Source organism: Lepisma saccharinum, chromosome 23 (genome assembly GCF_977018435.1).
Source record: "Lepisma saccharinum chromosome 23, izLepSacc3.1, whole genome shotgun sequence".
Classification (NCBI taxonomy): Eukaryota; Metazoa; Arthropoda; class Insecta; order Zygentoma; family Lepismatidae; genus Lepisma; species Lepisma saccharinum.
This window is the reverse complement of record NC_139251.1, coordinates 28655218-28670181: the sequence shown is the minus strand read 5'-3', so window position 1 is coordinate 28670181 and position 14964 is coordinate 28655218. Positions and strand designations below refer to the sequence as shown.

Below are 14964 nucleotides of genomic sequence, written 5' to 3'. Positions count from 1 at the left end.
TGTTTGAAAAAGGGATCATAGTAGGCTGCTCTATAAGAGGCCTGAGTATACGTAGCGTAGCAGATGCCCGACAGGTCGATAAATCAACTGTAGCCTTTGTCATTAAGAAGTGGAAGGAAAGGGGACACTGCAGCAATGCACCACAAAGTGGAAGACCCACGAAATTGGATGACCAGGACAGGAGAGTGCTGAAGATGGAGATTCGGAAAAAACAGGACCTGTCCGATGCATTCGATTGCAGAAGAGTTTCAAAGTGCGACCAATTTGACTGTTTCGACCAAGACACTTCGCAAGGAGCCCCATGCACTCGGTTATCATGGTCGAGCCGCTGCCCACAAATCCCTGATAACAAAAAACAATAAACGGCAGAGACTACGCTGGTGTAAAGAGCGGGGAAACTGGACGTGGAACAATGGCGGAAAGTCCTATGTAGCGATGAATCACGCCTCACACTGTTTCGGTCAGATGGGAGAGTGTGGGTATGATGATTACCCGGAGAATGTCTGTTACCCAAGTGTGTAGTGCCCACAGTGAAATATGGTGGTGGCGGCATCATGTTCTGGGGTTTTTTTCAGCTGGCATGGTGTGGGTCCACTGGTACCGGTGTATGCCACATGACTTCTGCATCCTACCGAGATATTCTCGACATCTACATGCTCCCCACATTGGCGTTTCTATGGAAACTTAAGAATGTGTGTTCCAGGACGATAATGCGACTTGTCATGTTTCGAGGGCTACCATGGAGTGTTATGCAGAAATAATGTCACCTGACTGGATTGGCCTGCTCGGAGCCCTGACCTCAACCCTATCAAACATCCATGGGACTAACTGGAGTGCCGATTGAGATCACGATCGCCTCGCCCTTCTACACTTCCAGGGTTGGTGACTGTACTGCAGGAGGAATGGCGGAATATCCCACTCTGTGTACTACATGACCTTGTGGCCAGTTTACCACGACGAGTGGCTGCTGTTATCGCTGCCAAAGGCAACCGACTTCCTATTGATTGCAAGAAAACTGATGGTATCCGCTGACATGTGGTTCCAATGGCTTTCTTCCACATAGTGTATTTGTTTATTAATAATAGAAAATGTAATGAAAATATCAGAAATGTTCTTACTATGCAACAGATATAAACACAGTATACTTTTCTTACAATACATTATTTTTAGATCTGATTTTGTCCATATCATGTAGAGTAGGGCCTCCCCAAGGGCATAACGGTAATGCTGTTTCCTTATTGTCCAAGGGACCCTGATTTAGTAACTGTTGGAGGCACTTAGTGGTTTGGGTCCCACTTTAGAAATGTAGGTTCAGTCCCGATTAGCCAATCTGTGCATAAAGTGGACTTAAAACAGACTTTGTTCATGTCATGTAAATATATGAAGAGTTTTCACAATACAGCTATTTGTTTCGTTTAGTATCCATATGGTTAAATAATGCTAAAATATAAATTGACTGAATTTACATAGTGTTAATTAAAGATCTTCTTTTTTTTAATGTTTAAAAATGAAACTTCCTTTTCAGGCACAAGACTGGTTTGAAAGAATTGGAAATTCTGAAACGACTCAATGATGCAGATCCTGATGATAGATTCCACTGTTTAAGGTTATTTCGGCACTTTTTCCATAAACAGCATTTGTGTATGGTTTTCGAACCTCTTAGTATGAATTTGAGAGAGGTAAGTTGTGAACTATGTATTTGCAAATCATTATTCTCATAATTTTTGTTCAAATTGTTAACAACATATAAGATCATGAAGAGAAAACCATGTCATAATTTTCCACTAGGAGAGATTCAAGAATTATTTTAACATGTAAGATCCTTTTGCAAGTGAATGAAGTAAGTTCTACTTTCAACCTTGCCTACCCTGTGCTCAAGCAAATTCAGCTGCAAACTTTGACGATTGCCTTAAGATTCTTGTTACATACATAGAGAGTGCAGATTGTAAATTTTTTCAATCCCAATCAATCTGAGTAAAAGAATAATAAAAAGAATCTAGAATCTAAAATATTCACAAACGTAATCAAAATCTCGAAAAGTAATGGTAATAGAATATTAAATATATAGCTGTTTCAAATCTACAGCAAATTAATTATGTATAAAGGAACGTTCGTTTTCCTCTGGATTCTTGTAGCTTGATGTTCTCGTAGAATCAGTAGACTAGGCACGGTCCTGAAATAAAACTTATTTTGATAGCGCAACTCTGCAACTCTTTACGTAACAATTAATAATTTCTATAGCACAACTCCGCAACTCTTTACATAACAATTAATAATTCGAAGGCAATGACTGTTTACGCGATAAATTGGGGTGAGAAATGTTAACTATTTATGTGGAATTCGAATTTCTCATCGTTAAAACCGTTGACGAGACTGCGTCTGTTGTTAACAGTGTTTTAGCATAAGGCTCCGTTTGCATTTTTTTTTCTACGATTTCCGGCAGATTTTTCAAGATTCGCTGAAGATTGCCGATATTGAGTGTTTGAAGGAAGCTCTTTCCAGCTTCTTCAACCAGACCCTTTTTATGAAGTGATTAGACTATCGGGTTATGATGCCTGGGATCCCGGGTTCAAGTCGAAGGCATGATACACTATTTTTTGACCAAATGTTCATGGTTTGAGTTGTGAACAATCATCTTGGTGGCTGTGTACGTTGTGCTGGACTTGCAGTATCTCCACTGGCAGTTCCAGGTATGAGACCTAACATGGGCGTGGGTGTTTTTTTGTGTGGCTCATAAGCAATTTCATCTACTTAAACTTTTGGCTCATCATCATGATAAACCAAAATTGGCAGAAAAGCAATGCTAAATAAGTAGAACCGCGCATTTATGGTGAATAAAAGATCAAGATTTCGGTACAAACACTGGTCACATTTCAGATTCAAGAGCACTCCATAAAATGGCATTTCTGCGTTAAAATGGTGAATGAAATCCTAAATTTGATTAAAAAACTTTACTTATTCCACTAAATTAACATTTCACTTCACATAACTCAGTATGTATAGTGGAATCACAAGCAAAAAAACCTGCGCAGACCCGCGACTTCTGTGCACTGTACTCACGCATAGAGGGGAGGGGCAGAGTGGAGCATGCTTTCTTATGGCCCGAGCTGAATGGAGGAAGGGAAAGGTGCGTGGAGACTTTTTGCCAAAGGTTCTTTTCCTTGAGGTCGCTCTACAGTTATCAGAGACTAAAGTTTGTTCTTGTGTAAAGGAGCCCATTTTTGCTTCTCAAATATTAACAGCAGAATTCATCAATTTTCTGTGATTTGCATAACTCGCAGGATAATTCAAACCTTGGATGGTGTCGCATCTGTAAATAAACCCTACATTTTGTGTTTAAGAATTTATTTCACATTTTTTAGTTCATTTTGCATAATTTCGTGACGAAGCATAGCAAAATTCATCTCTCACATGTGACTGTCTAATATTGACGTTCACAATTATTATGAACTTTTTGGGAAAAATGTAAGGTGCTTGCAACACTGATACATATTTTTTTTGTTTGAAAAGTCGTTGATAAAATTTGAATGGCTGTGAATATTATCATTGTGATTATACAAGTGTGTTAATCGAAGTTGTGATGTATCTACATTTTTATTTGTGCAATCCGTGAACTAAACTAAAAGGTAATTTGGGATTAGGCAAAGGTCGGGGTCTCACACCTTTCAAAACCTTTCGTGTTTTCGTCAAAAATGAAATATGCATGTCCCTATAAATAAGAAATAAACAAATTGAAATCTGGTCTGGGCATAGGTATTACACTACTTTGTGATAGCAATTGACAAACTTCATCAATTTCATCCAGCCCTTATCTTGTTTCTGCAATTAGCCTAAAGCAGCAGGAAAGTTGCGTAAAATATGGAAACATACAAACTTAGTATAACATTGTTCACTGTGTTTAATCTTGCCTCTTTTTATTGCAGGTGCTCAAGAAATATGGCAAGGATGTAGGACTTCATGTAAAGGCTGTTAGGTCATATACCCAGCAGTTGTTCCTAGCTTTAAAACTAATGAAAAGGGCAAATATACTTCATGCAGATATAAAACCGGACAATATTTTGGTGGGTATGATTTCATTGTAGTAGAATTTGATTTAATCAGAGAATGTCAATATGGTAATATTATTTGTAAGAAGATTTGATTCTCCCAGTAAATAATCTTGAATGAAACGGATACTATCTTGGCGAGAAAGCACCTTCTCACTACTGAAGGTTCCAGGTTCGAGTTCTGGCCTGAGCAAGGGTATTTCTTTGCGAGTGTTACTTCATCAGTTTCATGTAATTTCATTCGCCCTCTGCCATTGCAATTAGTCTAAAAAGGCAGATAAACAACATAAATTAAGATAAAGAAAAATCAAACACATGCTCAATATAATTATGGGTTCTGCACCATGTGATTGTGGTGGGTGGTGTTATTGGAGTTTATGCTTAGTCAAAAGGTTAGTGCTCTCGTCTTTTGTGTGAGGGGTTCCAGGTTCAGTCCTTGGTGAGAGCTCGAAAATGTTGGTGTAATAGTAGCCAGACAACAGCAGCGATTTTATTCATTGTGCTGACCACACATAACACAGTGAAAAGCAGGCCTTTACCCTGTAAAGGACTTCTGTGCCACAGAGTTAAGTTTTATTATTGGGATGGGCAAACATTAAATTTTAACCATAAGAAAATTAACACTGACCTCCTTAATGAATGTATGTTGCAAGGTGACTGCAATGCAAAATAAGCTGCATATTTACAGGGTGTGAACAAAGTCTGTATACCCTTGTGAGTAATAGTTATACCAGTCTCGTTCATGCTGGTGACTTTCACACGACCTTGTCATATCTTCTCCTGCTGTCACAAGGTCTTGAGGTGTTGTCCTCTATTAACACACTGCATTTTTGAGTTCATTGTTTCTCTAAAAGTCGCTACAGATGAAAGTCGAAGTGATGGCTGACACAAGTCATTAATACACAACTGAGTAGAGTTTGGTGGCTGGTGTGTGGGTCAATCCACGATAAATTAACAGCAAATCGATAAAAATTGCCATTGGCGACTTTGTTGAGTGGTTTGGGGAAAATACCAAGTGTACATTTCTTCGAAGGAAACGAGCAACATCCACCTTGTGTCATGATCTGATTCGGAATGACAGCAATGCATCTGTTTGGTTAATTTTTTTAATTTTTTTTTTTTTTTTTTTTTTCTGTTGATAACATCAGGCTCCACCCTTGCTCTGGTCCGGTTCACAGGCTCAGAACAAAAGAAATTGTTTTCTATATCATCCAGTTGCCGGAGGATCACATAATTCATAGCAGAGCACAAAGGCAGTGGTGCTATTTTTTATGATGGGCTGTATTTCGTGACCTACACTCATTGGGTGTAACGTTGTGTAATGTGCGTAAATAAAGCTTCATTTTTGCATGATATCAATTGTACAAAATGGTAGGTTTTTTTTTAATTTTTTCTTAAAATTATTCCTGATGGATTGTTCCATTGTTGTGTTTATTTGGAATATTGCGAGATTGTATTGATGAACCTCTAGAATGTATTTTCACATTTTTTTTTTAACAGGTCAGTGAGAGTAAATTAGTGTTAAAACTCTGTGATTTTGGTTCAGCTTCCCACGTGGCTGAGAATGAAATCACACCATACCTTGTGAGCAGATTCTACAGAGCACCAGAAATCAGTAAGTAATATTCTTTTTCTAGCTATTTATTTATGATAGAGATGGGACAGATATGTAAGTATATCTGATTCATTGTCTTTTTTGCCCTGAAACATAACATTTACCAGTACTGGTAATCAGTATTTAATTGATTTGATATAAAATTACAAATGGTCCATAAAGACCTGGAATAAAGATACTCCATGTTTAGGAGTTTACTTTACAAAATGAGGGCATAAGGTTTGTGCCTTTATGTACATTAAAACAGCAAATAATTTGATACGATATTACAGTCTATTTATAGAACTATAGAATTAGTAACATTTTGAGCAATTTTTACAAATAAACTGATATTTGTCTTATTCCTAATTTATATTGAGGCCACCGCTCCTTCCATGATTTGATTGTGTAGTGTTGGACATTGGTAGGGCCCGGAACTTTGTTATAACATATATTTTATTTGGCATTTGGTTGATAATGGGAGGGGTGAGATCTTAACATACCTGATGAAAATCAGCCAAAATAGACAAACTTTATAAGGCGTTTTGACATAATTTACCAATTTCGCATTTTTACAACATATTTCTGTATAATTTCGTAATTGTCTTGCATATAATCTGTTATTTTATAATTTATTCTTCATAACTTTAGTGGAACAGATAGTTTATATTATCGTTGGTAGGGTAAGGAAATTACAGGGGTGTAAGGAGTAACCTTCCACGCAGTACACCCAATTGTCAACCTCACTTCCACATAGTACACCCTAGACCGCATTTTGCAGACAAACGAGGCTGGTGACTGGCACTATGGCCAGTATAATTTTGTGTGTGTTCTCCTGTTTTTTGTCCTTGTGTGTGCTCAGTGTCCCTTTACAGCCTCATCTTTTAACGAAAGTCAGAATGTTTTAATATTTTACTAACAGGACACTGCAATTATGCTTATTTTAGTTATAGTAAGGGGCTGGACCCCATGTAATGTGACGGGTGCAAAATAGCCAAAGTGCTGACACACCCAAAATTTTGAATAAAAGAAATTACGGACGAAGAAATTAAAAGCAGATGCTGTCTAGAACAATAACACCCCACTTCTCTTTATCCCACCGACAGTTTATAGCCGTGTGAACATTATTGAGGGAAAACGTTCTCCGCCATTATTGTGCGGGCTCGAGAACTACCGGACAGGAAGTAAACACGTTTCAATTGTTCCCATTTCTTTATTTTTTTTTTTTCGCTTCTCACAACAATCAGTCAAAAGTAAAAATAACATTCCGTACATTACAGCCCCTACACTATCGGCAATCGAGTATGGGAGTTTCAAGATCACTTGTCATTTGAGCCAGGCATGAATCACTGAAACAGTGCAAGTGAATAGAATGCCATGAACAGGAACTTGCATGATTGTAAGTGCATTGTGGAATGGAAACGTATTTAGAGTACCTTGTTCTGCAAGAAAGAAATGTAGGCTGCTTTTCAAATTCTACTCGTATATAGTTAAGATCTGCCTTAATAAAGATGTGTTTCTGTATTCATTGCCTAGATTTACCAGAGCTGTAGCAAACTCTAAATTTCGCTTTAGATTCCACAAAGGTGTACATCTGACATAATAGTAAATTAAACTTAGGATAATTGCAGTGAACCTCACAATATTTTCAGTTTTTTCTTTCTACATTTTTCAGTTAAACGAATTCTGACTTCATGTAATACCTCACCTCCACCCCAGTCGATCATCCCTGGAAGATACTGACTTCCCGCATAATGAGAAATTCGAAAGTACTGTTGTGCATATTTTTGGCTTTACTGGGAATATTTCTGCATTTTTCTGGCATATTTTTCATTTTTTTTGATATATTTTTCATTTTTTATGACATAATCACACACATATTTTTAGTTTTATTGGACGTAAAGTTCCGGGCCCTAGACATTGCTATTCAGTAGAGGACAAGTGAATATTGGGGTTTGGGTTGATACATTTAATTTTTTTGATCTGAGCTGATAACCACTTTGAACTGATCATCGTCATCCTTCACAGTTTCCTGCCTCTGGCTGGGTCGGCATAGAAGTCAAGCCTCTCCATTTTTTCCTGGTCTTTCACCACTCCTCTCTTTCCACGGTATTCCAATCTTGTCCTCTTCTAACACTCGCCACTATCTGCTCTTTCCACAGACATCTTGGTCTCCCCCTTGGCCTTATTCCAACCCCTTGTGCATTGTAAGCTCTTACCGGTAGTCTTTCTGCATTCATCCTCTTCACGTGTCTGAACCAATCTCATCTGTGCCTGATCTCCCTGTCCTGAAGCTTCACCATCCCCCACTGTCTGTCGGATCTCCTCGTTCCTTATTCTGTTCCTTTTAGTCTTCCCCAATATACTCCTTAAAATTTTCATCTCCACTGCCTGCATCTTTCTTTTCTCTCTCTCTGTCATTGTCCAAGTCTCTGCTCCATATGTAATTATTGGCACATAGCATGTGCTTGCATTTCACTGACACACTCACCAATTCCTACTGATACCTGGAAATTGTAGAAATTCCAAGCAGTCCAGATTATTTGTAAATTTTAATATGTAAATTTCTCATTTAAACTATACCATAGCAATCTACCAGAGTGTTCCTTTAAAATATTCATTATTTCACATAAGATAATCTCAGTGGTGGAATGGTTAGTACAGTGCACTATGATGCCAACGATCCTGGGTTCAAATACCAGTCTGGGCATGGGTGTTCTTTCTGAGTGTTCCTTCGTCAATTTAATTGCATCATCACTCATCATTATCATTGCAATTAGCCAAAAAATGTCAGAAAAACAATGTTAAATAACAATAATGAAATCACGACAACAATTTTTCCCCACATGCCTCCTTCATGTGGTTTAGTGGAACCACGAGCAAAACAACCTGCGCAGACCCGCAACTCCTGTGCACCGTACCCCCGTGAGTAGGAGAGGGGGAGAGTGGACCATGCTTCCTTATGGCCTGAGGTGGAGGGAAGAAGGGAAAGCTGCACGGGGACTTCTCGTCCCAAGGTTTTTTTTCCTTGTGGTCTATCTATAATGTCGTAGCCTTGTAATCAAGGGGTCCCAGGTGTTATTTTTGCAGGCTCTGCAAGACACTTGAACTCTGGAAAAGAATCACTAGTATCAGTGATTCCAACCAATATGACTAGTAGGTTGATATTGGTACATGAATTAGCCTTTAAGGCTCTTTATTTTTTCTTTCCTGAACAGGATTTTCCTACAAATTTCCAGTCATCTCTCAGGCCTTTCCAGATAAACATATCTTTAAATTCTAGTTCCGATTAGCCTATCTGCCAATAATAAATGCATTTTCGTACAGTTGGCATTTCTAATCCAACTAGATGTTAGTACAGTAAAAGTCTCCAGTATTCAGTGGCAAGTCTGGGATATATAACATAATAGCACACCATTTAAGAGTGAACGAGGCTCATATTACTGACATGGAATCTCTTGTTTGGAAATTGAAGCAGGCACTTGTCAATTGCTTTTTAATTGGTTATGTTACTCGTGAAATAGTAAGTAATACAAAGTTCTTTTGTAGTTCTAGGCATTCCGTATGATTTTGGAATAGACATGTGGTCAGCTGGATGTACCATATATGAGCTCTATACAGGTAAAATCATGTTCGCTGGAAAGACCAACAATCAGGTGAGTTGAAAATTACATGTTTTTAATGTTTCTAGCATGCTTTGTTGCAGGGAGGTTATAGACCAAAGTGATAAGTGGGGGAGGGGGTCACACAGAAGTAACAAGCAACATTGGCCCTTCAGTCTATAAGCAGGCATTTACCAACAGACCAGAAACTCCATTCACGCCATTGATAAAATGACCCAGTCTGAGCAATATGCAAACAGCAAGCAACACATGCAGCTTGCCATGTCACCTCAGTTTGGAAGGTTGTGTTGTTTCCTGAAGGCTCACTTTGAAATGAGAGTTGTCGCTTTGGTCTTTAAAGTTCCCATAATCTTTATTTTTACTTTTCTTTTTTTAAGAAAAACAGAATTAATGCTTACCATGTGTTACAGTGCTTTTGCTGATGTAGTTAATTGACTTGAAATCTTTGTAGAGAGAGTCAACAGAAAATTATAGTTGAAGACATTATGGTTATGTAAGGGAGCAAACAAAATGAAAGAAATATTTACAATTACATTCACTCTTGGAAAGTTCATGTGATTTATAGAATTAAGATACCAACTTTTTTCTTTTTTCTTCTTCATTGAGAATGTCTTGTAATTAGATAAATTTCTGATTGTGACAAGTGTACGACAGCAAAAACTATATATATCTAATGTTAACAGCTTGTTAAGGTTATAAATTAGCATAATTAGGATACTTGTGGTATCATAATCATCATCCTTCGCTGTTTCCTGCCTCTGGCTGGATCGGCATAGAAGTCAAGCCTTTCCATTTTTTCCTGGTGTTCCATCAGTCCTCTCTTTCCACGTTGTTCCAATCTTGTCCTCTTCTAACACTCTCCGCTATCTGCCACTGACATCTTGGTCTCGCCCTTGACCTTATTCCCACTCCTTGTGCATTGTAAGCTTTTACTGGTAGTCTTTCTGCATCCACCCTTTTCATGTGTCCGAACCATCTCATCTGTGCCTGATCTATCTTGTCCTGAAGCTTCACCACACCCACTGTGTGTCGGATCTCCTTATTCCTTATTCTATCCCTTCTAGTCTTCTCCAATATACTCCTTAAGAATTTCATCTCCACTGCATCTTTCTTTTGTCTCTCTGTGTCATTGTCCAAGTCTCTGCTCCATATTAAAAGTATAATATAAAAATATATACTATGAAATACTTACGAAACCAGCATTACATTAGCTAGAATTGACAAAAAGAGGTTAATTGAAGGATGTAAAAAAAGGGAGATACCAGTTGCCTTTGGGATTCCTAAAACCCATATGGAAGGAATTCCATTAAGACCCATTATTCCCATGTACTCCCACCCAGGGTATAAACTGGCCAAAATCCTGGTATCCAAAATCAGAGAGGTGGGAGAGAGTACGGAATATAGCATTAAGAATTTGTGGGACGTGAAAAAAGCAATCGAAAAAATCGAGATCTCCGAAGAAAAGAAAATAGAGTTTCGACGTAGTTAACATTTACCCTAGTGTCCCTAGGGACAAGGCCGCCAATTGTATAATAAGGTGGCTGAGGGAAAAAGGGATGAATATTGTCGTGGCATGGGAATACATAAGATGGTTTAATTTATGTACTGGCAATTATTTCAAGTTTAATGAAGAAATATATATACGCAGAAGGAGGGTCTAGCAATGGGAAGAATGGCAGCCTTGGAACAGTTGGTAGGAAACATTAAATACTTTGGGAGATATGTGGACAACATCTTGGTTATCGGGGAAGAGCTGGATCTTATCCAAGATGTTCGAGGTGTTGGGGGAACAGGAGAATCAGATAAAATTTACAAAGAAAGAAATGAAAGGGGGTGAAATTAATTTTCTAGACTTGAGGATTATCAAAACAGGAACAAAGATCAGAACCGGGGTGCACCATAAAACCCTAGCAGGAAACATATACATCCACAGTAAATCAGAGCATGCCAGAAGGACCAAGAATAATGTGTTCCTTAACTTTTTCATTAGGGCAGCACGATTATGTAACCAAGAGGATGAAATGAAGAGCAAGGAAGACTGGATTATTAATGTGGGAAAAAAGAATGGATATAAGGAGGCCAATCTGAATAGGTTACGTAGGGAAGCTTATAAAATATGCGAAAGGGACAGAGAAGAAAAGGATAAAGATGGTGTGAAGGGGATAAAAGAGGATAGAAAGGATAAGGAAGAAAAGAAGTACAAGTATATAGGCATCCCATATTTCAAGGGAGTATCCGAGAAAATTGAAAGGGTAGCTAAAGAATACTGAATTAAGTGTGGGATGAGGGCCCCACGAACCATAGAGAACCACTTTACAGGGTATAAGAAAGATGGAAAGAAGAGGGAGAATGAAAAATGGGTGTACAGTATCAAATGTGTATGTAATAAAGAATATATTGGACAGACCGGAAGAAATATGAGAATTAGATGATAAGATATGATATGAGATGATAAGAACATCAGGGAAGGGATGCCGGGAACGGTGTTGTCAGAGCACGTAATTAAGGAAGGACACAAAATTAGAAAAAGAGAGATAGTTACGATCGATAATAAACCAATGAGCAGGAACGTATATGAAGCGGCATCCATTTGTAAGGATAGGAGCAATAAGTTAAACAGAGATTACGGGAATGTCGATGAATTGTGGATTAGAATGTTTAAGAGATGGGATGTAAGTAAGGAAAATATAGGTTTCCAAGTCACTCCGGCCGTGATCGACGTGGCCCTCGAGGTTAGAGATTTTGAAATAGATATGACGTAGTATGATCGGCCAGATGGGGGAGGGAAAAGTGGGAGAGGGCAAGAGCCGAGCAACTTCCGGCATTCCACGAGAAACCATATCAGTACGACGCATGCTTCATAACGGTGAGCATTGCAGTGTAAAAGGTGTTTTTAACGTGTTCCGTGTGTAAAAGGGTTTTTTACTTACTTTTTTATATTAAAATTAGGATTGGAGCATGAAGGTTTTACGTGTTTGGTGTCAGTTGATATTATGTCAACTTTTTATCCTTTTTAACCTGTTTTACCTGCCACCTCAATCCTTGCCTTAATTGACGCTGCCATGTAATGATCATTCTGGCAGAGACGAAAACCTGAAGAAGGGAACAGTAGGATCCCGAAACGTTGCTTTTTCTCAAAACAGATACTCATGAAACGTAAGTATTTCATAGTGTATATATTTTTATATTATACTTTTAATATTCATAACATGAGTAAGTCGCACACGCCTCAAATATGTGTTTATCTGATCCATATGTAATTTTGGCACATAGTATGTGTTATATATTACCTTCTTGCATTTCATAGGTATTATATATTACCTTCTTGCATTTCATAGGTACATCCCTGTTCCATATTAATTTTGAACGCTTTGATATAGTCCACCACCCATTTGTCCTCTTCTGTTTACCTCCTCATGTATTCTTCCACTTCTCTCAATTATGCTTCCTCACCACTTCTCTCAATTCTCAGGGTTGCTACGTGACTGGAAAACTGGGAAAAGTCAGGGAATTTGGTTGGTTAGGGAAAAGTCAGGGAATTTGGTTGGTTAGGGAAAAGTCAGGGAATTTTACATATTTTCTGGAATTTACGCGTATTTTGGAGTTGAAGGAGAACCAGTTACAAAATGAACGAACGATTCATTTCCACTTCCGAATTCGGTTCTTGTGATTCCAGTCCCCCCAAAAGGTTCAATTCAGAAACTTGTTCCTCTCGTCATTGTGACTTCTAGTCTGTTACGTACAAAATTATGGTTCCTTCGCATTTCGATTCTATATTTATTCACTCTCGGATCTAGGTTCTTGGATTCGTTACGACCATCTGTTCATTTTGCGACTCGTTCTTGTGAACCTGTTCCAAGACCGGAATTTGGAGAGGCGTGAGATTTTCCTTAGAGAACAAGCTACTCAAGACGAAACCTACGCACCAGCCATCCTCAGAATTTCTTGAGCAAAAAATGTTGCTTTAGCTTTGTGTGTGGTGAGGAAATTTCCTTTCTTCAAGAACGCACCCATTCGGAACCCGTTCTCTTTTGATATGTGAAGTGGAGCAGGTTGGTTTTCGGACAGTGCATTGGTTTTGGTTCTGCAATAACTGTATACTCCTTGAACCAAAGACAATATAATACTTTCTGCCTTGAAGAGCAGAATTTCATGTAACTGGCTGTGGTTGACATCACACTGGATGGGTGCGGATGCAGAGTAAAAACAAAGCGACTCAATACTTCGTTTTCCCCGTGAACCCGTTGAGAAGCAACCTGATCAACTAGTTCATTTGCTCATTGTCGTAGTTTCTACATTGCAGAGATGTGTTACACTCGAGAAATTAGTGATTTTATGCAGTATCAGTGATGTCATTATTCGAATATGCACGTGTTTTGTGCATGTAGATCGAATTAATTTTTTAAAAACTGGTGCGAAATAGAGGAATTAAACATACGCTGGTCACACATCGTTGTTAGGTTAGGAATGTTGGTTTGATGCTGATAGTAATTTTACGTATTTTTTGCTTGTAGAATGAAATTATGCTGAAAAGTTGTGAAAATGGGTCCAATTTCCTTTTGTTTTATTACGATTTCATCGTGCTACAAATGCAACTTTTACGTGGTTCGATTTCGATTTATGTCTGTTAACACATACTACAGAGTTTTAGCGATTACTTAAGATTTTGTCAATATATGCTTTTGTGGTTATGTTAGGAAGGTCAGGTTTGGTTGTCTTAAAATTAAAATAAAGATCCTGAATGCACTCTACCTAGGTTCCGATTTATATCTACATTTATTCCCGCTAGTTTACGATAGTTACTGTCGCTTGTCAACCGGAGAATACCTTGTCCGTGGGAAGTGTGTATGCTTGCATAAGGTCATTCTGAAGTTTTTTTCAACATAAATAACTTTTTTCGAATCCAAACAGTGCTCATTATTTTAGGAAGGTTTAAATTTCGTGCCACAATGATTGCCAAAATTCTATGATAATAAGGTGGCCGCGGTGGCTCAGTCGGTAACGCATCTGACTACCATGCTAAAGGTCCCGGGTTCGATCCCCGGCCGGTTCAAATCCGGGAACTTTTCTAACGATGGAATCGGCTCCGGCACCCACCCAGCATCGAATAACATGGGTACCTGGGGGAAACCCTGGTGATGCTGATCACATCACCCCCACTCACGACCGGATCAAGAAAGTGTGGGGCGTTACCCCCACACCCCCTATACGCCTTCATGGCGTGGTGCTAAGCACAGGGGAACACTTTACCTTTTTACCTTTTACCTATGATAATTAGTCTTCCTGCTAGGAAAATTTGAAAAAAATCATAAAACATTCGGAGCGGTTACCTTTAATAGACAGATTTCGATGTTTTCTGTAATATAAAATTGGTTCCAGCATGTGGAAAACTCAAATAATGGAGACATTTGATTCCAAAGTATGTTCCGCGTATATATTTTTTAGGTGTATGGTTGGTCACCGGCCCCATTCACGTTCTGTATTTCTGAAATACGTACTATTTTTAATAAATTAAAAAATATAATCATTAAACTTATTGCATATTTTCTAAAGGTACATGACCTAATTTTCTGTTGTTTCTCATTTGTATTGATATAATTGAGGTTGTATACAAGTTACATTGTAAAGCTTTGATATATGCCACATTTTTTTTATTGATTTTTTTACACCACCTTAATTGTAATGACTTAGTGAAAATGGG

At 38.3% G+C, this 14964-nt stretch overlaps 1 protein-coding gene across 3 annotated transcripts in view; it reads left to right on the top strand.

Moving 5' to 3' along the window:
* The window catches only part of Prp4k (Pre-mRNA processing factor 4 kinase), an 85763-nt gene that overhangs the window by 50384 nt on the left and 20415 nt on the right, over positions 1-14964 (top strand). For all 3 annotated transcript variants that reach the window (XR_014443994.1, XR_014443995.1, XM_083144285.1), the window contains exons 10-13: positions 1526-1679; positions 3924-4061; positions 5547-5661; positions 9190-9296. Coding sequence is in view for 1 of the 3 variants with exons in the window: in XM_083144285.1 (XP_083000411.1) it covers positions 1526-1679; positions 3924-4061; positions 5547-5661; positions 9190-9296 (514 nt within the window). In the remaining 2 variants the exon portion in view is untranslated. The remainder of the gene's footprint in view (positions 1-1525; positions 1680-3923; positions 4062-5546; positions 5662-9189; positions 9297-14964) is intronic.